The 26,022-nt window shown below is 37.7% G+C and overlaps 1 protein-coding gene and 1 pseudogene across 10 annotated transcripts in view; both read left to right on the forward strand.

The window, feature by feature from the left end:
* The first annotated feature begins 201 nt into the window (after positions 1-201).
* The window catches only part of CDK7 (cyclin dependent kinase 7), a 46,564-nt gene continuing 20,743 nt past the window's right edge, over positions 202-26,022 (forward strand). For 3 of the 10 annotated variants that reach the window (XM_027604748.2, XM_027604747.2, XM_027604749.2), the window contains exons 1-11: positions 219-597; positions 1,144-1,203; positions 6,742-6,775; positions 7,661-7,728; positions 9,341-9,409; positions 11,587-11,697; positions 12,779-12,897; positions 14,608-14,707; positions 19,673-19,759; positions 21,042-21,191; positions 23,187-23,334. In XM_027604748.2, the coding sequence (XP_027460549.1) occupies positions 532-597; positions 1,144-1,203; positions 6,742-6,775; positions 7,661-7,728; positions 9,341-9,409; positions 11,587-11,697; positions 12,779-12,897; positions 14,608-14,707; positions 19,673-19,759; positions 21,042-21,191; positions 23,187-23,334 (1,012 nt within the window). In that variant the 5' untranslated portion in view covers positions 219-531. The other 7 variants (XM_027604752.2, XM_027604746.2, XM_027604753.2 and 4 more) reach the window with 7 other exon arrangements.
* Positions 25,521-25,612, forward strand: LOC113930110 (annotated as a pseudogene).

The following is a 26,022-nucleotide window of genomic DNA, read 5'->3' on the forward strand; positions in this document are numbered from 1 at the left end:
CTAGACCAGCCCTTAAGAACTGGGCTCTCTTCTAAGGAACCAGAGATTGCGACGCTAAGCGTCCATAGCAACCGTGGCGACGGACACCCTTGAGCAAGAACCAGAAAGCGAGATCAGGGATAAGGTCAAGCCTTCCACACTCATACACACCCATTAAATCCCGAATTCAGAACATCATATCAGAACGCTGACCTGTCCCCGGTACTGAAGGGAATATCGAAGTTAAAACGGTAACAGGGTGACAGAGTCACCTGCGAAAACACTCCGCTTCCGGCACCAACAAGCCACGGTGTGACAGGGCGGGGACCGCGCAGAAAAGCCAATGAACCCTGCCTCGCTCAGCTTCCGTAGGGCGGGCTCTAGCCGGACTTACTTAGCAGCGCCCAAGTCCAAGCCGGAAGTCGGGGCGGAGCTAATAAAGCTTCGGCGCCCACTCAACGGAAGTGGCTGTTGGAGGCTTTAAGGTAGCTTTAAATTATTGGTGTCTCGGAAACTCTATCCTTTCAGTTGGAGTCGAGTTTCTTGCGACGGATGGCGGTGGACGTGAAGTCGCGAGCAAAGCGTTATGAAAAACTGGACTTCCTCGGGGAGGGACAGGTGAGGCTCTCGGGAGGGATTCGGCGGTCTCTGAAGCCGCCTCACACCCTCACAGATTTTCTGGTGCCATTGAGAGGACTGACCTGGCTACTCCTTTTTGGGCGAGGCTGTCCAGACGCACCTGCTGCCCCTTGTGTTTACCCTCGAGGGGAGCCCTTAAGCGGCCCTGTCCTTTCTTTTTTTTTTTTTTTTTAAGATTTTATTTATTTGTCAGAGAGAGACAGTGAGAGAGGGAACACAAGCAGTGGGAGTGTGAGAGGGAGAAGCAGGCTTCCCGCTGAGCAGGGAGCCCGATGCGGGGCTCGACTGGGATCATGACCTGGGCCGAAGGCAGAGGCTTAACGACTGAGCCACTCAGGCGCCTCGAGGCCCTGTCCTTTCTGAAGGATAGACTGGGACGGGAAGTGGCCTGCCTCACCACGTTCCACGCCGCCACGAATCCGATCCAGGAATCCCGGGCTCTTTGCTTTTCCAAACTAAGTAAGTAAAAAGGCAATCACAAACAAAAAGCTCCCACAAACAGATTATTTCTGTTTTTCTCTCTAGTTTGCCACGGTTTACAAGGCCAGAGACAAGAACACCAACCAAATTGTCGCCATTAAGAAAGTGAGTTACTGTTATTTTTCCTTGAGTCTCTGAAGGTGTTTGTATGTATGAGCTGATGCCTGGGCTTTTTACGACTCTCAACCGTGCTCTGCTAATGAGATATTTATGTCGTTTTCAGAGAAAACAGAATTTATTAGTGCTTGTGTTCAGGATGGAACTCGGGTTGAACTAGTTTTGTTGTCCCATTGATTGGAATTGAAATGAAGAGGAAGCTATATATTATGTTTGCTTTATAAACTCAGACGTAGGCAAGGGGACCAAGTCCCCATCTGTTGGGTCCTCAGAACTATTTAGTGCCGTGATATTCCCAGGTCACGGTTTCTGCCGCACCTGCATCCGTCATGTGTATCATCTGTATTTTCTGTGTACAGATTTTCCTTGAAAGGCTTTCGTGAGCATTAACACTGATGTGCCTTTTTAGTAGCTTTTTTACTTGCATTCATTCAAGAAACTTGGGTCATATGTAGCTAATTTTCTACATGTCAGGCACATTCACGTACATTCTTTTCATTTACCCTACAAGTATAGCCATGTGAAGTAGGAAGTATCCTTATTTTACACTTGAGGTACCTGAGACCAAGAGAGATTGAGTAACTTGTCAAAATGACACAGATACTAATACTAAATCTAGGATTTAAATCCAGGTGTTTTGCTGCCAGGTTGCTTGTTCTTTCCCATGCTACTGAAATCAGTAATGCTCTCAAAGAGAGGTTTTTGTCACATCTCATGGTGGGGTAGGTGACCTCCACCTCCTTATTTTATTTATTTGTCAGAGAGAGAGCGCACTGCACAAGTAGGGGGAGAAGCAGGCTCACCGCTAAGCAGGGAGCCCCACATGGGGCTGGATCCCAGGACTCTGGGCCACCCAGGTGTCCTCACCTCCTTATTGTTCCTGTTGCTATTTGAATTTATTTCTCCTTCAAAATTCCTCTGAAGCCTAGTCCCCTGATTCACTTACACCCACTCCCTGTCACCCTCTCCACAATTATTCCTGCTGTTATCTTTTTACTTTTTCTGATTTCTCTCATCTCTGTTTTCCAACTTAAATTCTATAATCCAACATTGTAGCTACTCCTGTGTAAAAGTCCTTATCTATTCTGACCCTTTCTAAAGTTACCTTTTTTATTCTACCTGTGGTTCATTATGTTCTAGTCACACTGACCTTTCTGTCCCTTGAACACATTAAATTCAGTGCATTCCCAGGATCGTTGGATTTGCCTGCCTTCTGGCTAGTATATTTTTCTCTAAAACTTGGCAAGTTTTAGATTTCATTCAAATGTCTCCCCTACATAGAGGCCTTCACCGGTCACTCTAGTTAAAATAGGTGTGCCTCCCTACTTCCCTAGTGTTCCTTGCCATATTTCTCCATTATCTTCATAACATTTATCAAAATCTGAAATCCTCTTATCTGTGAGCTTATTGTCTATTTACTTCCACTCAAATTATATTTAGGATCCTGTCCAGTACATTTGTAGACATTCATTAAAAATGTATTAACCTAAAAAAAAGTATTAACCTGACTGATACAATTTTCATTGTTGGCATACTGAGTTATGTAGTTGTTTGAAAGTCCTAGTGGGATTTGTTTTATTTGGGAGGGGGGGGTTTGCTTTTTTTAACATAAGTTAGGATTTAGAATCCATCCTGTTTCTCTCTCTTTTTTTTTTAGGATTTTTATTTGTTTATTTGAGAGTGGGGGGAGGGGCAGAGGGAGAAGCCTCCCTGCTGAGCAGGAAGCCCTACTCTGGCCCATCCCAGCACCCAAAGATCATGACCTGAGCCCAAGGCAGACGCTTAACCCACTGAGCCACGCAGGTGCCCCTCCTGTTTCTCTCTGATAGACTTTTACCCCTTGAAGGTTACTCACGATGGAATTTTCTTTTACATTTAATTTTTATTTCAAGTAATGCTGCTTTGTGGCTTTAAAAAATCAGTTAAAAGGCCCAGGCTTTTTAAGCTGCTTGGTTCCTCTAGCCCTGTTTTTCACTCCTTAGATCAATCACAACTCCTGTAGTTTTCCTCTGGCATTTACTTGTATTTCATTAAATAATGTGCTTATATTGTTATTTCTTGAGTGCTTGCCCTTACCTCATTTTAGACATTATCTAGTCTTTCTGCTATAAAGTATTACACTTGTTCATTTACTAACATTTATGTTTAATTTTACAAAAAATGAATATTCAATATTCTTTCACCTATTGTATCTTAGACTTTTAAAGTATGTTTAGAGGTAAGTGTAAAATTTCATTTCTTTTGAAATTTATTAAAAAAATCATTGATCTCTATCTCATCTTTTTAAAAAGATCATACTCAATTAATGTTTCCCCATTTATTTAACCAATCCTCTATTGGTGGCCTTCTAGGTTATTTCTTTCAATGGCTGGCTGGCTGCCTGCCTGCCTTCCCGCCCGCCCACCCCCACCCCCACCCCCACCCCCCCGTATGTAAATATTCTTTTGCAGTTTGTTTTTCTGAATCAGCATTATTTCTGAAATCTTCTACATGGATACATGTAGATGTAGTTTATATATGATCATTGGTGATTAGATTCCATCATATAACTACACTAAAATTTGCCTGTCCAAATTCTTGATGCACACACTTAAGCTATTTTGTTATTTTTTATGTTTTCCCTTTATACAGCCCTACAGACATGCCTGTTTTAGGGAATATACAGCGTCAGCCTCACCATATATTGTCAGATTGCTCTTCAAAGTGCTTGGACTAGTTTAACCTCCCTCCACATTCTTACCATGTTTGTATTGTCAAATACAAATTTTACATTTGTCAGTTACCTGGATCAAAATTGGTATATGATTGTTTCAATTACTATTTCTCTGAATACCAGTTAGATTGATCATCTTTTCTTAGATTTATTGGCTTTTTAGACTTTCTCCTACCAGTTTTTCTGTTAGGGTGCTTAAATTTTTTTCTTCCTGTTGATTAGTGGAATTCTTTATTATATTCTGGACATTGATCCTTTGTCAGAAATCTGTACTCCAGGTATCTTCTCCCAGTCTTTGCCTAGACTTTAGTTTATATATGGTATCTTCTGGGTCACGGAAATTTATAATTCTGTTCTGGTTGAGTTTATCCATTTTTTTCTTCTATGGTTTTCTTTTTTGTCTGCTTGCCACCTCCAGTTTATTAAGGATTCTATATTCTAAAAATTTTAAAGTATTGCTGTTCACATTTAGGTCTTTATTCCATCTGGAATTAATTTTTCTACTTTGTGTCATATGGCGATCCAATATTTTTTCCTCGCTGTCCCAGCATTATTGATAGTCTGTCCTTTTCCTGGTGAATTGTAACACAAAGTTCTGCATTAGTTGTAATGCCGAGTTCCAGTATATACTTGGATCCATTTCTGGGCACACTATTTTTTCCATTGATTGATTTTTTTTTTTCCCATCCCTGCTCAGATACTATAGTGTATTTAATTATTACTGTCTTTCAAAAGCCTTGAAATCTGATAAGATAAACATACCTGTTTTTCTTCAAAATTATCTTGGCTACTTTATCTGCTAGTTGGGAAATTTTAAACAATCAGGAGAATTTGACATGAACTAGGTATTACATACTGCTATGGCATTATTATTAAGTATGAAAATGGTATTTTGAATATGTAAGAAAATGTCCCATGTTTTAGAGATGCTTACTTAAATACATAGGGATGAAATGACATGAAATCTCAGGTTTGTTATAAAACATTTTAGCCAGCAGAAAGGGAGGATGAATAATGAAGTAAGTGTGGCAAAATATTGATAGTTGTTTAATCTGGGTGAAGAAGTAGATGGCTTCATGAAAACAATGTATTTTTATTGTGTTTATAAAATGTAAAAATTTTTAAAATTGTTCTTAGATCCTTACTTTTCCATATAAAGTTTAGAATTGATTTGTCAGTGTTCTTTAAAAAATGCTGTTGAGCTTTAGATTTGGTTGAACTTAAAAAAAATTGACATATTTATGATTACTGAGTCTTGCTATCCATGAATGTGTTGTTTATTTTAGTTTCATTTTTAAGCATGTTTTCATATTGTTTTATTTAGTTTTGGAAAGCTTTACAAATCTTTTGTCAGATTTATTGCTGAGTGCCTTATTTTTTTGGTGCTATAGTAGTTCCTTTAAAAAGTTGTGTTTGTAGTATATCGCTGGGAGATATGTATATATTTATTTATATCTTTTAATCTATTTTTATCATTACCAAGAATCTTATTTTTTTAATTTTAATTCCAGCATAGTTAACATAAAGTGTTACATTAGTTTCAGGTATACAGTACAGTGATTCAGCAATTCTCTACATTAGTCAGTGTCCGTCATGATGTATAGTCTTAATCTCCTTCACCTATTTCCCCCCATTCTCCCACCCACCTCCCCTCTGATAGCCATCTGTTCTCTGTAGTTTGCTGTTTCTTAGTTTGTCTCTTTTCTTTGTTTTGTTTCTTAAATTCCACATATGAATGAAATCATATGGTATTTGTCTTTCTCTTATTTCACTTAGTGTTATACCCTCTAGATCCATTCATGTCACAAATGGCAAGATTTCGTTCTTTTTTGTGGCTGAGTAATATTCCATTGTGTGTATGCTGAGTAACATTCCATTGTGTGTGTGTGTGTGTGTGTGTGTGTGTGTGTGTGTGTGTGTGTGTATACATATACACACATCTTTATCCATTCATCTCTCGATGGACATTTGGGTTGCTTTCATAGTTTGGCTATTGTAAATAATGCTACAATAAACATAGGGTACATATATCTTTTTGAATTTGTGTTTTTATTTTCTTTAGTTATATACCCAGTAGGGGAATTACTGGATCATATGGTAATTATATTTTTAATTTTTTTAGAATCTCCATACTGTTTTCCACAGTGGCTGTACCAGTTTGCATTTAGCTGGGAGATATTTTTAAAGGTAGAATAGCTGTGTTTTTCCAGAAGTAATTTTTTTTTCTTGTATTTTTTATTACATGTAGTCATTATATAAAGCAGTGACTAAGAGACTGGTGTAAGCCTGAACCTATTAATGCAATTTGTTGTGCTTTTTTTGTTTTGTTTTGTTATGTGTATTAACAGTAACAACAGTTTAACCATTTTTTGTGTCCATCATAATTTGTAATTTTGCTCTTTGGAAAATGTGTTCCCTAAGAACATGTTATTGGGCATATTAAACATGTTATTTTATGTTTATATGTCATATTTCCTCCCAAGTAGGCTAACTTGAAGTGATTTTTTGTTGTTGTTTATTAGTCAGTATGCCCTCAGTTACTTTTGTACATTTAATCTTGCAAAGATAAAGGAGACATTTTCATAATTCCATTACTTGAATGTAACTCAAAAACTAAGGGGCAAGGAATTATAGGTACTTGATCCTTTCTTATATTGTTAATTTTGCCTTTCAAATTCATGATTTCCACTCCCTTCTTGCATATACGTTGCTACGTGTTTTTACTGTGGCTAAGTTTCTGAAATGTTTATATGTTATGAATTAAGTATAAAGAATTTAACATTTTTAATGTATTTGGGTTCCCCCCCCACCAGATTAAACTTGGACATAGATCAGAAGCTAAAGATGGTGAGTACTCCATGTAACTGACAGAACAGGAAAAGTTTTTATTCTCACTAAGGAAGTTAGCAAAGTGGTTCTAGATAGAGTTATTGCAGGGTGATAGAAGAGTAAACTCAGGATAGACAGGATATTTGTGATATCTACCATTTGGAGTCATGTTAAGTCGTCCAAGTCATCTGAGTAAATGTAAGGCAACAGGGTTATTAGTGGCTTGTTTTGCTGTCTTCATTACTCTTTAAGGTGTTGCAAAAGGTTATTCTTTTTCTGAGCTTCTAATTACTTTGAAAATTCTGGATACAACTTCATGGAAGTACAGAAAGCTCATGCTGAAATAGATGAATGGAAGAAAACATGGTTTTACCCTTCCTCCATAGCATTTTGTACTTGTATGCTAAGTCTTGTTTAGTCCTCAAGAACTGGTTTTTATAAAAAGGACCTTTCTTCTATTTAACAGATAGTACCACATCTTATTTTTAATTTTGAGCTCTATCCTTTCTATTGGGAAAGATACTGTCTTACCACTATTTTGTTGTTAGCATCAAGAATCTGTTTCTAAAAAAAAAGAATCTGTTTCTAACATAATGCAAGAAAGAGGAAGCTGTTGACTTAATTGCTTTAATGTTACACACTATCACATTGTTATTCCAGCAGTCTTCTCAAGTGATATGGTACAAAGTGAATACTTTTTATCACCATTTATCATAGTCATTGTTAAGCTATTTTAAAAATAAAGTAAAAGAAAACCAGGTATCAAAAAAATTGTTAAAATAGTCCTTATTTTTCTTATAGTCACTGCTATTTCCTGAAAGACTAACCTATCCCCAAAAATATGTTTGTAAGATTAGAGATGTCAGAATTATTTTTCACATTGTGCTTTGCCTTTTCATGTAGGTATAAATAGAACAGCCTTAAGAGAGATAAAATTATTACAGGAGCTAAGTCATCCAAATATAATTGGTGTGAGTATGATCTAAGTTGTTTCTGGGATTTGGGACCCTGTCATTTCTGAATGTGGTAGATGTTGATTGAAAGTTCAGCAAGATGAATTGTTTTAGGTGAACCTTTCAAAAAAGCTTAAAAGTTTATCACGCTAATATGTATTTTCTATTCTAATTGATTCTGTAGGCAGTGTCTTTATTTATTTATTTTTATTATTTTTTAAGATTTTATTTATTTTAGAGAGAGAGGGAGAGAGCCTGCACAAGCAGGGGGGGAGGGGCAAGGGAGAAGCAGACCCCCGCTGAGCAGGGAACCTGATGTGGGACTCCATCCCAGGATCCTGGGGTCATGACCTGAACCAAAGGCAGACACTTAACCAACTGAGTCACCCAGGCGTCCCTAGGCAGTGTCTTTAAAGCTATACAGCTGATGAAATAAATTTAATATTGGCATGTGGCCTAATTTTCTCAAAAATCATTTTGAAGCATAGAGAGCCTTAGCATGCATAAGATCTTGAGTAAGCTCCCCTACAACTTGGTGACATAATTCCACTTCAAAGGGTTGTGGTGAGACTACTTAATCGACTGAATGCATGTAAAGTACCTGGAAATAGAGCCTGGCATAGAGGGTGCATACAATGAATGATAGCTGCCACTGCTGTTTATAGGATTTTTCTTAAATACTGAGCACCGAATTGGAGACTGAGATGAGGTTTTCATTAATTTACTTCTTAATTATAACTCAAAATTTTGGAGGAGAACTTAAGTATTTAGTAACGTTTTATTTTTATTTATTTATTTATTAAGATTTTATTTATTTATTTGACAGAGAGAAACACAGCGAGAGAGGGAACACAAGCAGAGGGAGAGGGAGAAGCAGGCTCCCCGCTGAGCAGGGAGCCCAATGTGGGGCTCGATCCCAGGACCCTGGGGTCATGACCTGAGCTGAAGGCAAACGCTTAACGACTGAGCCACCCACGTGCCCCGACTTTTTTTTTTTTTTTTAAAGATTTTATTTATTTATTTAATTGACAGAGAGAGACAGCGAGAGAAGGAACACAAGCAGGGGGAGGGTCAGAGGGAGAAGCAGGCTTCCCGCGGAGCAGGGAGCCGGATGCGGGGCTCGATCCCAGGACCCTGAGATCATGACCTGAGCTGAAGGCAGTTGCCCAACCAACTGAGCCACCCAGGCGCCCCCGTGCCCCGACTTTTTAAAAATAGTAACGTTTAGGTGCACCTAGGTGGCTCAGTTGATTATTAGGTGTCTGACTTTGGCTCAGTTCATGATCTTTGAGTCCTGGAACGGAGCCCAGCATCAGGCTTCCGGCTCACTGGGGAGTCAGCTTCTCCCTCTCCCTCTGCCCCTCCCCCTGCTTGTGCTCTGTCTCACTCTCTCAAATAAATAAATAAAATCTTTAAAAAGAATAAAGTGTAGTATTTTTGTGCCTCAAATTACTAATTCCTAGCAAGAAAAAGGATAAATGTCAAATTTAATAATTCAAATTTAGCAGGGAATTATCAGCAGGCCACATGCTTGTTTAAATTTTTAAAGATTACTTTAGTTGGTATAATGTTTTCGAGTATTTTATGGAAAAATCACATTTTATTTATTTTATTTTATTTTGCTTTGCAGCTCCTTGATGCTTTTGGACATAAATCTAATATTAGCCTTGTCTTTGATTTTATGGAAACTGATCTGGAGGTAAGATTAAGATTCCCAGAGGACTTTCTTTTCTCTTTTTATCAAAAGAGAACCTAAATGTTTATTTCCTTTTTTCTTCTGAATCGTTTAGCCATATTCCCAGTGTTAGATATAGAGATTTGGATTTCAAAGCATTTCTGTCTACCAAGTTCCCTATACTTTATTTACATTATTTTTAAAGAAATGAATATTAGGCCTTTGAGAATTTAGAGTTCCTTTTCCATATTATCACAGAATATCCTCCTTTTGAAAGCCAAGTTTTTTGTTTTATTTTTGAGAAAATAAGATCTTATGCTTTTCCTTAGTACTAATTGAATCTCAAAAAATGACGATTCAAGGATGTTGAACAACTGAAATTCTCATACACTGCTGGTGAGAATGCAAAATGGTGCAGCCAGTTTGGAAAATAGTTTGGCAGTTTCTTAAACAGTTAAATACACAGCTAAAGAACAATCTGGCAATACTACTGCCAGGTGTTTATCTAAGAGAAACCAAAATATGTCTACACAGAAATCAATTGGTACACAAATGTTCAGCTTTATTCATTATTGCCCAAACTGGAAACAATCCAAATACCTTTCATCTAGTGAATATATAAACAAACTGTGGTATAGCTATAAAATGGAATACTGTTTGGGGATAAAAAGAAATGAACTGCCCATACATAAGACAGTATAGAGGAATCTCAAATGTATTGTGCTAAATGAAAGAACTCAGGCTCAAAAGGCTATATATTGTATGATTCCATTTATATGATGTTCTGGAAAAGGCGAAGCTAAAGAAACAGATCAGATCAGTGGTGGTCAGGGTTGGGAGTAGAAGAAAGTATTGGGTATAGAGGGGCCTGAGGCGATTGGGGTGGGGGTGGGAGTTAAAGAACTCTATCTTGATTATGGTAGTGGTTACACAACTGGATGTCTTTGTTAAAACTAATGGAACTCTGCACTGAAAAGGGCATATTTTGCCTAAATCTGATTTCTTTCTTTTTTTTTTTTTTGTAAATGGGATTGTTCTCTTAATTTCTCTCTCTTTTTTTAAAGATTTTATTTATTTGACAGATAGAGACATAGCGAGAGAGGGAACACAAGCAGGGGGAGTAGGAGAGGGAGAAGCAGGCTCCCCGCTGAGCAGGGAGCCCAATGTGGGGCTTGATCCCAGGACCCAGGGATCATGACCTGAGCCGAAGGCAGATGCTTAACGACTGAGCCACCCAGGTGCCCCGCTCTTAATTTCTCTTACTGTTACTTCATTATTAGTATTTAGAAATGCAACAGATTTCTGTATATTGATTTTGTATCTTGCAACCTTACTGAATTCATTGATCAGTTCTAGTGGTTTTTTGGTGGAGTTTTTAGGGTTTTCTCTATATAGTATCATTGTCATCTGCAAATAGTGAAAGCTTTACTTCTTTACAATTTGGATACCTTTTATCTAAATCTGATTTCTAAAAAAAAATGGGAACTTTTAGCTAATATAACTTGTAAGTTTAGGAATAAACTGGCTTTAAGCACAGTTCTCAGATAATGCCATGAGAACTCAGTCTTGCACTTTAACTCAGCTCTGTTTTCTTCTTTGTTTCCCCTTTCCTCATGGGCATAATTTCTCAGTATAGTGGCTCAGGCACCTCAGGCTTATATCCTTAGAGTTTAATAATCTGTGAGGAAAGAAGGTGATTTGTTCCCTTTGATTCTAGCAGAAGTATTTGGCCTGTTTGATTAGCTTGGCTTGGATCACATGTCCATCCCTAAACCAGTCTTCTGGACAGCAGGCTTCAGTGTGGTGGTTGGCTATGCCGGGGTCATGTATCTACCTCTAGAGGCCACAGGTTGTGGACAGTCTGTTTTAACCAGGTGGTTTCCCAGAGGAATGCTGAATGCTATTATCAGAAGGGACTGTACATCATTGGGCAAGCAAAACAACAGATGTTCACTATGTTTTTTTGTTCTTGTTGTTCACTATGTTAATGCCTTTTACAAAGAAGTAAGAGAGAAAGCACCAGCAGAGATACTTTCCTTACCCACATAACTGGAAAGTCTGACAGTGCTTCCTAAGGGGAGAGTTAGGCAGTGTTTCTTGAGATTCTCTTGTATTGTGGATAAATTCATTTTATGTCTGTATGTGATTTTATATGGTGTGATTTATTTGGAATAATTGTATATTATGTACTGGATTTACAGGTTATAATAAAGGATAATAGTCTTGTGCTGACACCATCACACATCAAAGCCTACATGTTGATGACTCTTCAAGGGTTGGAATATTTACATCAACATTGGATTCTACATAGGGTAAGGTTTTTAACCAAGTATGATTGATTCTTTATGTTTTAGTCAAGTTTTATATAGTCAATTATTACATAAATGGTCTAAATATGTATATTGTTAAAATAAAAATAGAGCCGCGCCATTTTTTCCTCCTTCCTCTGGGTGTTCCCTTCAGTTGTTCCACCAGGTGGTGACATGAAGACTCTAAAATACCATGTAAAATTTAGAAATGGAAGAGACCCAGTTCTTCATTTTTTTCATAGGTGAAGAGCTAAGTTGCTACATCACCTGACCAAGGTTACATGTATTTTTTCAAGGTCAGTAGCTGGTAACTGACAGAGTATTAGAATCTACATTTTTGGCTTTAAGTCCGGTGTTCTTGTGGTATACTTATACTATTGTGACAGAAAAAAAATACAGTGAGAGTCTGGATTAAATTATACAATGCTAAAATATTTTTAGGAAACTATTTCTAGTAACTAAAATTCTATGAAGTAATGAAATAAAGTTTCTGAAATGGTTTAGTCAATGTTAGAAACATTCAGCTATTGAAACAAGGCTGATAATCTCAATAGGTAGATGTTCTTAGGCACTCTATTTAGATAAATAGCTAAGAATATATAATTTATAGTCAGTAATTCTCAGATCTTAAACTTGGAATCCCTTTTAGGTTATTGTTAGTATCTTTTTAGTATAGATTTTAAGGAATATATTCCTTATCCTCTCTAAATGCATAATATTTTTATTTACTGAAGTTAATATGTATTACTCTTAATAAATAGCAGCAACTGTTTATTGAGTTCTTAGTCACTACAGTAGGCTCTTTATAGAAAAATGTTAAATTTAATTCTCACAGCAACCCTATGAAGTAGGTAAATTGAAGCTCAGTGACCCAAGGTCTTGATCGAAGGTCTCACTAGGTAATATAACCAATCTTATTTTGCTTTGGTAAGATTTTAACGTCAATGAAAAAAGTACTGATTATTGTTTAAGTTTAGGGTTATACCCTGCTTTTTGCAAAGTTTAAAGTGAAGCCAACTAAATATATCATTATGGTATTCTCTCCCACCTGCTTACTTGTTTATTTAAAACTTCCACGATACAGGATCTAAAACCAAACAACTTGTTGCTAGATGAAAATGGAGTTCTAAAACTGGCAGATTTTGGCCTGGCCAAATCATTTGGGAGCCCCAATAGAGCTTATACACATCAGGTTGTAACCAGGTAAGAATCACTTAAAAAACTGAAAGTTTATATTGTGCAGGATTAGTTTGTTTTTTAATTTTTTAAAGATTTTATTTATTTATTTGAGAGAGAGAGAGAGAGACAGAGCGTGAGCAGGGGGGTAGAGGGAGAGGGAGATGCAGACTCCCTGCTAAGCAGGGAGCCCAATGTGGGGCTTGATCCCAGGACCCTGAGATCATGACCTGAGCTGAAGACAGATGTTTAACCCGACTGAGCCACCCAGCCGTCCCTGTTTGTTTTTGTTTTGTTTTGTTTTAAGTAAGCTCTATGTAGGCCTAACATGGGGTTTGAACTCAGGACCCTGAGATCAAGAGTCACATGCTGTACCAACTGAGCCAGTCAGGCACCCCCTGAAAGGGTTTAAAAGGATAAGAAAATAGGAATTGGAGACAGTAAGAACAGACAGCTTTTCAGAATAACCAGAGAATGTGGAGGTAGCTGTTAGAGGAAGTTGGGCCTAAAGAAGTTTTTCTTGTTTGTTACTTTGTTTCTTAGTTTATTTTTTAAGGCTGAAGAAATTATGGTATGTTCGAATGTTAGTGGGAAAAGTCTAGTGAAGAAGAAAACACTGATGTAAGAGAAAGAGAATTTCAGTATCTTTGAAAATGGTACCATGCTACCTGGTTCCCCAAGTTGACATATTAGCATTAAAACAGTTCAGGACAGGGGCGCCTGGGTGGCTCAGTCGTTAAGCGTCTGCCTTCGGCACAGGTCATGATCCCCAGGGTCCTGGGATCAAGCCCCACTTTGGGCTCTCTGCTCCGCGGGAAGCCTGCTTCTCCCTCTCCCACTCCCCCTGCTTGTGTTCCCTCTCTCTCTTTGTCTCTCTCTGTCAAATAAATAAAGTCTAAAAAAAAAAAAACAAAGAACAGTTCAGGACAGTTCATCTGTAGTTACAGATGGGAAAGGCAGATTGTGTGAATTATAAATGACTATAGGTGAGTCCATGGAAATTTTTTTTCTTTTTCCTTTTTTTTTTTTTCCCCATTACTTGGATTTTTTTTTCAGTGAAGTCGGAAGTAAGGTCATTGACTTAGAGGAAGAATGGTGTTGAGAGGTTCAGGAGAGAGAAGGTGTTAGTCATCTAAGAATGGGAGAGTAAATGGACCAAGGATGTGTATAATTTCCAGTATGGAACTGATTGTTTTTTTTTTTTTTTAAGATTTTTTATTTATTTATTCATCAGAGAAGAGAGGCAGAGGCAGAGGGAGAAGCAGGCTCCCCACTGAGCAGGGCACCCGATGCAAGACTCGATCCCAGGACCTGGGATCATGACCTGAGCCAAAGGCAGACGCTTAACCAACTGAACCACCCAGGCACCCTGGAACTGCTTGGTTTTATAGCCAGTTTTTCTTGAGTTAATATATCCATAAAAGTGAATTTCATCAGTGGGATGATGTTTTGCTGAGGAGTTTTGTCCAAGAAATACTTTAATAATTCCATTTTAAGATTACATTATTTCTTGGGCGCCTGGGTGGCTCAGTTGGTTAAGCGACTGCCTTCGGCTCAGGTCATGATCCTGGAGTCCCGGGATCAAGTCCCACATCGGGCTCCCTGCTCAGCAGGGAGTCTGCTTCTCCCTCTGACCATCTTCCCTCTCGTGCTCTCTATCTCTCATTCTCTCTCAAATAAATAAATAAAAAATCTTTAAAAAAAAAAAAAGATTACATTATTTCTTTTTGTCTTCAGGTGGTATCGGGCCCCTGAGTTACTCTTTGGAGCTAGAATGTATGGTGTAGGTGTGGACATGTGGGCTGTTGGCTGTATATTAGCAGAGCTGCTTCTAAGGGTAAGTCTAGGATTGATGTATACACTACAATATTGTAATAGCTGTTTGTACAACTTGTGTAAGAATTATCTTCCCATAGATAATTCTCAGCACCATTCTTCCAAAAATTGCCAAAAAACAGACCATTTTAAAAAAAAGCCACCTCCTCCAAAGCAAACCTTTTTGTTAATGTTAATATGAGATGAGAAGACCTCTCATTGAGGACAATAAAGATTTTATTATAGCTCGTTTCTATAATCTGAAATAAAATTATAATAAAACTCATTGGGCTGTAATATTGTAACATCTCTGCTGTAACTAAAAGTGTTAGGATGCACTTTTGTAGTCCTGGGACTTTTTTTTGTTTGGGGCTGTTAAAATTACACTTTAGGAGATATGTAAAACCAGCCACCACAGCTGCACTCTCAGCAGAGTGTGTGTAAGATTATTTTAGTTCTGTTCAAACTAAGCAGATGTGGTGGTCCTGTAAGCATTTCTCTGGACTCGAACCATCTTAAAATAAAACATCGTCTCGCTACCCTCACTGGAGAGAAAGATGGTGCCTTAGAAACTTTTCTTGAGCTATAAAGTTTAGTTTAGCCTTTCTGAATGATGAAGGCAAAGGAATATTGGGGAATCCTTCTGAAGCTGAGAGTGTTTTCCTCCCTGCCTTCCAGTTTCCAACCCCTACTCTTCTCCTCAAGTGATATGTATTTAAAGAAATGTGAACCCGAGACATAAAAATACAGGTTCTTAGTTCCTTGAACACAGAAAGTAGCTTCTATATGCCACAAAGAAAAGTTACCTTCCCAAACATCTTTTTTAGTTTGGTGTGAGTTCTGTGCATCATTTGGAGAAGCTCGCTCCTCTGGGTGCAGAAGAAACACACATTTAGATTTGAAGATGAATAGTAATCCCTCTGCTAGTGATGGGTCCTGTGGATGAGCTGTGTGACAGCTCTGCTACTTACAAAAACACAGAGTTTACATTTGAGAATCTGTCATCTCCCCCAAACACAGTTCATTCATTACCAAGATAAAACCATAGTCCCTGGGGTGCCTGGGTGGCTCAGTCGTTGGGCGTCTGCCTTTGGCTCAGGCCCTGATCCCAGGATCCTCGGATCAAGCCCCACATCAGGCTCCCTGCTCCGCGGGAAGCCTGTTTCTCCCTCTCCCACTCCCCCTGCTTGTGTTCCCTCTCTCGCTGTGTCTCTCTCTGTCAAATAAATAAAATCTTTAAAAAAAAACAAAACAAAACATAGCCTCTAATGTTATGAATTATCATTCCCTTAGCAAGCGTCCAACTCTTGGTTTCAGCTCAGGTCATGATCCCAGAGTCCTGGGATTGAGCCCCACATCGGGCTCCCTGCTCAGTGCGGAACCTGCTTCTTCCTCTCCTCCCCACCTGTGTGCTCTCTGTCACGTCCCTCTCTCCAATAAATAAAATCTTTAAAAAAAAAAAAGGTGTAGGATCCCAAGAACATGAGATTGAGCACAGAAAAGGGGTGAATAGAATTCCTCATTTAATAGTGAAAGGAAGTTCTGAGGAAGCAGGTGTGCATCAGGCCCAGAAAGCAACTAGTCCAGATTGAAGCAGAAGGGATGAGAGTTTCAGCAGGGGAATGTCTGGGGAGAAAAATGAGCCTCAGTGTGCCCACCAACCAGCTTCAACAGTTTTTAACACATGACCAGCTTTATTTTATAATTCTCTCACACCACATTTTTTTTGCCACAAATCCCAGATATCATGCTATTTTCTTCATACTACTATGTCTTTAAAAAATAAGAATTTTTTTTATTATAACTACAATACCATTATCATCTCAAGAAAAGGAAGGATAAGTCAATACCAGTCTGTGTTCAGATTTCCCACTTTTTCTCATAAATGTCTTTTATACTTGGTTTATTCAAGTTGAAATCCAAAGTGCACACATTATAACTTAAAATTTTTCCATCATGGGACTCCTCACTGGCTCAGTTGGAGGAGTGTGTGTGACTTTTTTTTTTTTTAAGATTTAACTAGAGAGACAGCGTGAGCAGGAGGGGCAGAGGGAAAGAAAGAATCTCATGCAGACTCCATGCTGAATCCAGAGCCCAATGCAGGGCTTGATCTCACAAACCTGAGATCACAACCAAGCTGAAACCAAGAGTCGGACACTTAACTGACTGCCACACAGGCGCCTTGGAGTGTGTGATTCTTGATCTCAAGATCATGAGTTTGAGCCCCACACTGGGTATAGAGATTACGTAAATAAATATTTAAAAAAAAATTTTTTTTTTACATCATACCAAAACACCCATCCTTAAAATCTGATTAAATTGCCAGCCTGCCCACAAAACTAAGGCTATGATGGGGTGCCTGGGTGGCTCAGTCGTTGAGCGTCTGCCTTCGGCTTGGGTCGTGGTCTCAGGGTCCTGGGATTGAGCCCTGCATTGGGCTCCCTGCTCCATGGGAGGCCTGCTTCTCCCTCTCCCACTCCCCCTGCCTGTGTTCTCTCTCTCGCTGTGTCTCACTCTGTCAAATAAATAAACTCTTTAAAAAAAAAACTAAGGCTATGATGATGAGTGTCCCTTTCTTCAGATCTTTTTTTTTTTTTTTTTTTAAGATTTTATTTATTTGAGAGAGCACAGGTGGAGAGAGGGAGCAAAAGGAAAGGGAGCTCAACACGGGGCTCGATCCCAGGACCCTGAGATCATGACCTGAGCTGAAGGCAGATGCTTAACCGATTGAGCCACCCAGGACCCCCTCTTCAGATCTTATAGTACAATTTACTTTAGTAGTCTGCAAAGTAGGAGATTACCTTTTGAAGTATGAGAAGAAAATATTAGCATGCCTAAAAATAGTCATGCAGTGTTGATATAACTTCAGGTTTCTTTTTTTGGGTACACATTTCATATACATAATAGTCCAGCGTTATACATAGGGATTGTATTAAATCTGGATCCAGTCAGAAAATAGAAACCACATATTAAAGAGGGAAGTTTAATATTAAGAATTAACTATGATTAGCTATTGGAATAATGAAGGTTTGACTAATAAGTAAAGAGAGGGGTTCTTGGGTGGTGCGTTTGGTTAAGTGTCTGACTCTTGGTTTCTGCCATGTTGCAGTCTCAGGTACTGGGCTCTGCTCAGCACTGAGTCTGCTTAAGACTCTCTTTCCCTCTGCCTACCCCCCCCCCACGAGTGTGAGTTCTGTCTCTCTCTAAAATAAATAAATCTTAAAAAAAAAGAAAGCAAGCAAAGAGAATATTTTAAAGAATATACGAATAGTCAAAAGGAGCAGCCACCCTAGGACTGAGACAGAGCACCCAAGGAAGAGGACCCTGGGACTGAGACCTTGAAAAGGGCACGGTGTGGCACGCTGGGTGATAGAGAAGTTGCTGTAGAGCTGTGTTGACAGAACTTGTTGAAAATCTGTTCTCTTACATACAGAGGAAAGCTATTCTGGGGTCTGGGAAAGATGGTTTTCTGGAGGCACTCTGCTACACAGCCCTCTGTAGAGGAAGCTACTCTGTGCATTGGGCACTGAAGAAGGTTCCCACAGTTATGGGAAGAGAAGCTGGGAGTGCCCCAGGAGTCGGCTGGGCATATAAGCTAGAACCAGGAAGCAGAAGTCTTCCTATAATGTTTCTCCAGCAGCCTCTACTGACAGAGCTTCAGCTGCCAAAAGAAAAACATTTAAAGGTCCAAATCTATTTTCTCAGAAAAGGCAAAAAGGGTGAGCTTGGAATAAATTGATAACTGGCAGAGTTAAATACTTTTTTGACAGGGATTAGTGGAGGTGGTGTTAGTGGTCCACAGTAATAGAAATATTGGAAAGCTGGTACTTGATCTCATCATCTCATTGAGTTGATAAACTTTCTCAAGGCCTCTAACAGTATGGAAAGCCTCTGTTATTCACAAAGCAAACTCTTTCTTACTCTCCTATGTATTTACGTAGATGTTTGAGAATGGATTGGAAAATAATGTCTGTGTATAGCAAGGATTTTAATTGTTTCTTATTAGTTTCTAATTTTTAACTTGTAATCACTTATCCTTTTAAAGTTTGCATTATACTTCAAAGAAATAGTATGTCAAGATATTATTTAAATAAGATTGTAATATAGATGTTCTTCTGCCTGGCAACCATTGCTCCTGTACTTTAGCTAGAATAGTTTTCCTCCATCTTAACACTTTTCCTCTGGCTAACTCTCATATTTCAGCTTTCTCTGCTACTTCCTCTAGGAAGCCTTCCTTGACCTATTCGAGTGGGCTAGGTGCTGTTCTGTGTATGCTAGTATCTTGCTCTCACTGAAAACATAATCTGGCAGATGCCCCTTTAGTTGCATTATCAGCATTCCCTACATGCACCCTACGGGAGAGCAAGGACTGTCTTGTTTACTTCTTTTTTTTAAGTATGCTTCATGCCCAGTGTGGAGCCCAATGTGGGGCTTGAACTTGCAACCCTGAGATCAAGACCTGAGCTGAGATCAAAAGTTGGACACTCACCTGACTGAGCCACCCAAGTGTCCTTGTCTTGTTCCCTTCTTTAAATGCCTAGGGTTTAATTAATTAGCACAGTACCTATTACATGGTGTTTATTAAACGTTTGTGGAGTGAATAAAATGGGAAACATGATGCTCTTTATTTGGTTAGCAGTGGTAGGACCTAGTGCCACATCTAGTATACCTCAGACTACCTTTTGATTTTTGTTACAGTTTAGTTTTTTTTTTTTTTAAGATTTTATTTATTTGACAGAGTGAGACATAGCGAGAGAGGGAACACAAGTAGGGGGAGTAGGAGAGGGAGAAGCAGGCTTCCTGCTGAGCAGGGAGCCCGATGTAGGGCTCGATCCCAGGACCCTGGGATCATGACCTAAGCCGAAGGCAGATGCTTAACCGACTGAGCCACCCAGGTGCCCACAGTTTAGTTTTTTTATTAAATTTATAGTATTATTTGTATAACTATTATAAACCACCTTGAAATACCTGCATCTCACTCTTTCAGGTTCCTTTTTTGCCAGGAGATTCAGACCTTGATCAACTAACAAGAATATTTGAAACTTTGGGCACACCAACTGAGGAACAGTGGCCTGTAAGCCTTCATACATGTTCTTTGAAATTTAGTTAGGATTCTTCATGTTGATGTCATGTAGATATTACTTAAAGAACTGTATTCGTTGTCTTAATTTACTAGTAATGTATACTCTGAAAAATTTATATCAGATAGAAAGTTAAAATTGTGGTATACTGTCCAGCCTCCTTTGTACATGTTGCCCTTTCTCCATCCCAGTAATTCCCATCCCAGGGTTAATCACTGTCAGTTTGGTGGAAAGTCTTGCTAAGAGGATACATATACAAGCACATAAACATAGAGTTGCATTTTCTGTCTTTTCTTAATAAAAATGGGATCATACCATATAATTGTTATGCAACCAACTTGCTCTTTTTACCTATTTATTACTGACCTTTTTCTTTTTAACAGCTGCATAATTCATTTGATGGGTATTTCATGTTTATCAACATCTTGGTGGATTTAGGGTGTATTTATAGAATTTTCACCAACAGTTAAGATGTCTCAGTACCATGAATATTTTTAACCCATTACATTGCCTACAAAAAAGAAAACTTAAATCTTGGGTAAAATTTACACCAATTTAAGTTGCTAAATTTTATATATTATAGTTCAGTAAGATAATCTCACTTGTTTATTCTTAAAAATTTTATTTATTTGAGAAAAAGCACGAGGAAGGGGGTAGGGGGTCGGGACAGAGAGAGAGGGAGAAGCAGACTCCCCACTGAGCAGGGAGCCTGATGCAGGACTCCATCCCAGGACCCTGAGATCATGACCTGAGCCAATGGCAGACACTTAACTGACTGAGCCACTCAGGCACCCCTCACTTGTTTATTCTTAAATTAAAATTGTAAACCTTTAGATTTTCCTAACTCTATTACAGCCCATCTCCTGAGAATAAATACTAGAAAAGAGAAATTTTAATCAGACTCTACCTTCTGATTGAAACTGTGTAAAATTTTTTTCAAGCTCTGAATAGCTATAGGACTCTCAGCAGGGGTTAGAGGAACCAGCTCAACCTTGCCATAGTGCCAAAATGTGGCCAGTCAAGGTTTTGAAGTAAGTCATAGCAGCGTTCATAGCACCAGGTCTTCTCCACAAGATTATGAACAAACTGGGCCATAGTTCCAGGATGGAAAGTCCAGTGCCCCGGATGGCCACTGAATTTGACCAAATGATTTCTGACAATGGTGCAAAGCAATTCGATGGAAATCATTACATTCTCCATTTGACAGTTTTAGTTCTTCATTTCAGAACTATATGCCTTTCAGTCCTTAAGTTTGAATTATAAATATTTTTACAGGACATGTGTAGTCTTCCAGATTTCGTGACATTTAAGAGTTTTCCTGGAATCCCGTTACAACACATCTTCATTGCAGCAGGAGATGACTTGCTAGATCTCATACAAGGCTTATTCTTATTTAACCCATGTACTCGAATTACAGCGACACAGGTATTTTAGCATATCTTTCTTATATTAGGAAATATGAGGATAATCTTAATTCTGGCATAGATAAAATAAAAGTAGAATTTCTTAAGATTTTCTAACATTCTTTAAGTACTGTAAAGATGTGTTTTTGTTTTAAGGAATAACAAATTTTATCTTGTCCCCAGGTTACAAGCTATTCAGTCTGATATTAAATTACATCAAGCACACATAACAGGAGAATTTACTTTTGTTAAGTAACATATAAATACATATTTATTTCATAGTTAATTGGTTTTCAAGTAGTTTACCTAGAGAAGAAAAAATAAGAAGGGTTCTGTACTTGTTAAGATAATGATTATTTCAATTAGGTTTGTGCTAGCCTAATGCCAAAAGTGTTTTGTTTTTTTTCCCCATGAAATACAGTCCCAGTATGCATGCTGATCATTGTCATAGTCAGAAAGTGATAATGGGGAAGAAAATAATATAGTTCTTCCATTCTTTTTTAAAGATTTTATTTTTAAGTAATCTCTACACCCTACGTGGGGCTTGAACTCAAAATCTCGAGATCAAGAGCTGCGTGCTCTTCTGACTGAATGAGCCAGGCACCCCAAAAATCATATAGTTTTTTTTGTTTTGTTTTTCGTTTTAAGGTTTTATTTATTTGACAGAGAGAGCACAAGCAGGCAGAGCGGTGGACAGAGGGAGAGGGAGAAGCAGGCTCCCTGCCGAGCAGAGAGCCCAACATGCAGCCTGATCCCAGGACCCCGGGATCTTGACCTGAGCTGAAGGCAGACGCTCAACCAACTGAGCAACCCAGGCGCCCCGTATAGTTCTTAATACAACTTATGCTTACAAGAGATTGAAAGATACTCTGAATAGAACAAACACTGATACCCTTGTTTAAGGGAAGTAAGAATCAAACTCAAAAAAAATTAGGAAGACCAAGAATATGTGGTCTTATAAAAGAAGGGAGAAATGTTAGCAAACAAAAAAATAAAAGCCCTGTGGATTGGGGGGCAAAATCCAATTTCTTTGTTTTAAAAACAAGCACAAAACAAAAAAGGATAGTGTCACAAACACTTAAAATTGGGGCAGGGAAATGCAGGAATGCATCACAGTACAATGATTTGGCTTCATAAAGTAAGACTCTGATTAAAATGAAATGTCACAAGTCTTCATATCTAACAAATAATGTACAATATACCAAGGATACAAAGTGGATTTTTTTTCACTTAAGTTTATTACAGACTACCAAATCATTGTTTAATGCATTTATTTCTATAGGCCGTCTCTTTTTGGCAGTACATGATGCTACATTCATACATACGTGCTAGATATTTTACCATTAGAGTACCTCATTGTTACCTTTCCACCCATACACATATATTTATTACCTCCATCATAAGAAACTTGAGACTAGGTCAGATTATCTAGAAACTTGTTTTCATTAATAGTAAAACTCAAAATTTACAGAAAAATACTAGTTGTAACAACTTATGTGGGTTGTATTTTGATAGAATACATTTTTTAAAATGAGTTCTGGCTTTGTCAAATAAATGAAATCTTTAACGTAGTGTCTTTTTCTTATGGTAATGGAATTATCAGCTGATCTTAAGCTTTTATATATCTATTTGTAGTTATTTGCTCATCTAAATTCTTGAAATTAATTTCGTTTTGGAAGTGGGATATTCACATAGTGTTTTTAATATTCCCAACAATTCTGGAGGTTAGATTTTTTTTTTTTAAGATTTTTTTTTTTTTTTTTTTTTTTTGGACAGAGAGAGACCTAGTAAGAGCGGGAACACAAGCAGGGGGAGTGGGAGAGGGAGAAGCAGGTTTCCAGCCAAGCAGGGAGCCCGATGTGGGGCTCCATCCCAGGACCCTGGGATCATGACCCGAGCCGAAGGGAGATGCTTAACGACTGAACCACCCAGGCACCCCTGGAGGTTAGATTTTCTTAAACACAGTTGAGATATTCACTTAAAACCCTACTTTCCTTGGTATCTCTCCTTTTTCAAGGCATTGAAAACTAAATATTTCAGTAATCGGCCAGGGCCAACACCTGGATGTCAGCTGCCAAGACCAAACTGTCCATTGGAAACTCTAAAGGAGCAGTCAAATCCAGCTGTAGCAACAAAACGGAAGAGAACACAGGCCTTGGAACAAGGTAAAACTTTCATTTTCATAAGATATGAAATGAATTCAGAAAACTCCAAGTAGGTAGTATATAGCTCGTGACCGAGGGGCAGCTAAGAAATGTAGATTGTGAGCTGTTTCATAAGTGTGGTAGAGAATGTTGTATTTTAGCATATTTGTTTTCATTGAAAATAATTAAATCAAGCTTTTTAAAAGGCTATGGGCACTTTTGAGTATACCTCAGAGTTGCAAGAACTTACCAATATGTACCTTATTTTCTTCATAAATTTTTATTGGTATACCTTATGCTTAATGTTAAATAAGTCTTACTAGCAAATCAAAGCAAGTAAAATGAATGTAGTTGGAATGTAGTGACTGGTTAGAATTGCTGTAAGATTAAATGTGAACAACCTCATTTTTTTTTCACCTAGGAGGATTACCCAAGAAGCTAATTTTTTAGTTACAGAGATCACTGGACAGTATTTTACTACTGAAGGAAATAGTCAAGGCAAATAATGGAGAAGTAGTAAATGATGTAGAAGGAATTTGTAAATATTCCACACATGTAAAATATGTAAAACTGGATTATTTTTATTAAATGTATTTTAAAACAAACTTAATTCTGATTTTTTTGATGAGAGTACAAAAGTAAGATTAAGTTCAATTCTCTGAAATGTAGAATTGAAAATGCATTAAGGAAACCTTAATAAAAATAATCATCAGTTACTTTGGTGATCTGGCCCACGTAGCACGGGTAGTATTCAAAAATTGAAGCAGTAGTAGAAATGTAGCATATACCTCCTACCTGGAGTTAACATATGTTAATATACTAAATAGGAAAAAAAGAAGAAAAAATTACAAATGAAATTGAGGTCCCTTTAATATGTCATCCCATTCTTTTCCTTTTCACCTTCCTGAAAGGAGTGACTCTCAGGAAATGAGTGTGTCCTTCCATGATTTTATACTGCTATTTTATAAAAATACATGTAATAATACACTATTGTTTTGGGTCTCAAAATTTTATGAGTGATAGGCTGTACATCTCAATTTTTTTTACTCAAAACTTTAATTCCTTCCATGTTAATACATATAAATCTAGTTTAATATCCATTTAATATATAAAATATATATTATGTATATAACACTACATATTCATGGTTAGACTGTTATTTTTCTTGTGCTCTATAAAAATTACCATAAATATAGCAACTTAAAGTAACACAAATTTTCTAGCTCACAGTTCTGTAAACCACATGTCTGACCTTGCCCAACTGTGTTTTTTGCATAGGTCAAAATCAAGATGTCAGTTGATCTGAGTTTCTTGGGAAGAATGGGCTTCCAAACTTATTCATTTCATGTATTTTAATGCACGTGCTTCCTGTCCTGGTAGCTGTCAGCCAGAGGCCTTTCCTAGCTTCTTAAGGCAGTCCACATGCCTTGTCACATGGTATTCTCCATCTATAAGCCAACAAGTATGCTTAGGATCTATTTGGTTTCTTTGCTACCAAGAGAGAAAACTCTGCTTTCTTTAAAAAGACAAAATAGACTGCATCAAGATTTAAAACTTGTATCAAAGGAGTGATAAGCAGAGTGAAAAGATGCAAATCATGTATCTGACAATATAGCTCAACAATAAAAAAATTATATTAAAAAATGGGCAAAGGACTTGAATAGACATTTCACCAAAGATGATGTAGAAATGGCCAATAAGCCCATGAAAAGATGCTCAACATCACTAATCATTAGGGAAATGCAAGTCAAAACCACAATGAGATATAACTTCATACCAGTTAGGATCTTCACTATCCAAAAAAAAAAAATCCCAGAAAATAAGTGTTGATGAGGATGTGGAGAAATTGGGACCCTTGTGCATTACTGGTTGGAATGTAAAATGGTGTCGCTGCTGTGGAAAACTGTGGCCTTTCCTTAAAAATTTTTAAAGAGCATTTTCATATGATCTAGCAGTTTCACTTCTTAGTATATCCTCCAAGATTGAATGCAGGATCTCAGATATACACAGTCCCATCAACACTGTATGAAAGGATCTGTTTCACCTCATCATTTCTAGTACTCACATAATCTTTGTGGTCTTTGCTAATTTGGTATCTCATTCTAATTTACATTTTTAAAATTTCTACTGTGGTTGAATAGTTCCTCACATTTGCTAACCATATATAATCCCTCTTGTGAACTGTTGATTTAGATTCTTTTTCAGTTATCGCTTCTCGGCCTTTTGGCTAAGATCAAGTGTAGATTCTTTTTCAGTTAGTGTTCCAAATTTTATCAATTTTTATGAATTTGCATTTTATATATATACACATGTATTATACACACACACATTAAAAAAGAACCTTTGATTTTTTTTTTTTTTACCCTTCCAGGTTTGTTATTGTTGAACATTACCAAATCTTTCCTTTTCTTACATTTCATATTAAATCATTACACGTATTAAATCATTACATGTATTAAATCTGTGTGTGGTCTTTATCCTGTTCCATTGACTTACTGGTACCACATTGTTTTAAATAATGTAGCTTTATACTACTGTCAGGACAATGCATTTTTAATATCTAGTAACAGTAGTTCCTCATCATTACTCCTTTTTGCAAAATTTATTTGCCAAGTTTTCATCTATTTTTATTAATTCCAACTAAATGGTGTTGCTTTAACACAACAATAGTTTATACTTTGTTACCTCATTTTACCCTGTTGTTACATC

Source organism: Zalophus californianus, chromosome 5 (genome assembly GCF_009762305.2).
Source record: "Zalophus californianus isolate mZalCal1 chromosome 5, mZalCal1.pri.v2, whole genome shotgun sequence".
Classification (NCBI taxonomy): Eukaryota; Metazoa; Chordata; class Mammalia; order Carnivora; family Otariidae; genus Zalophus; species Zalophus californianus.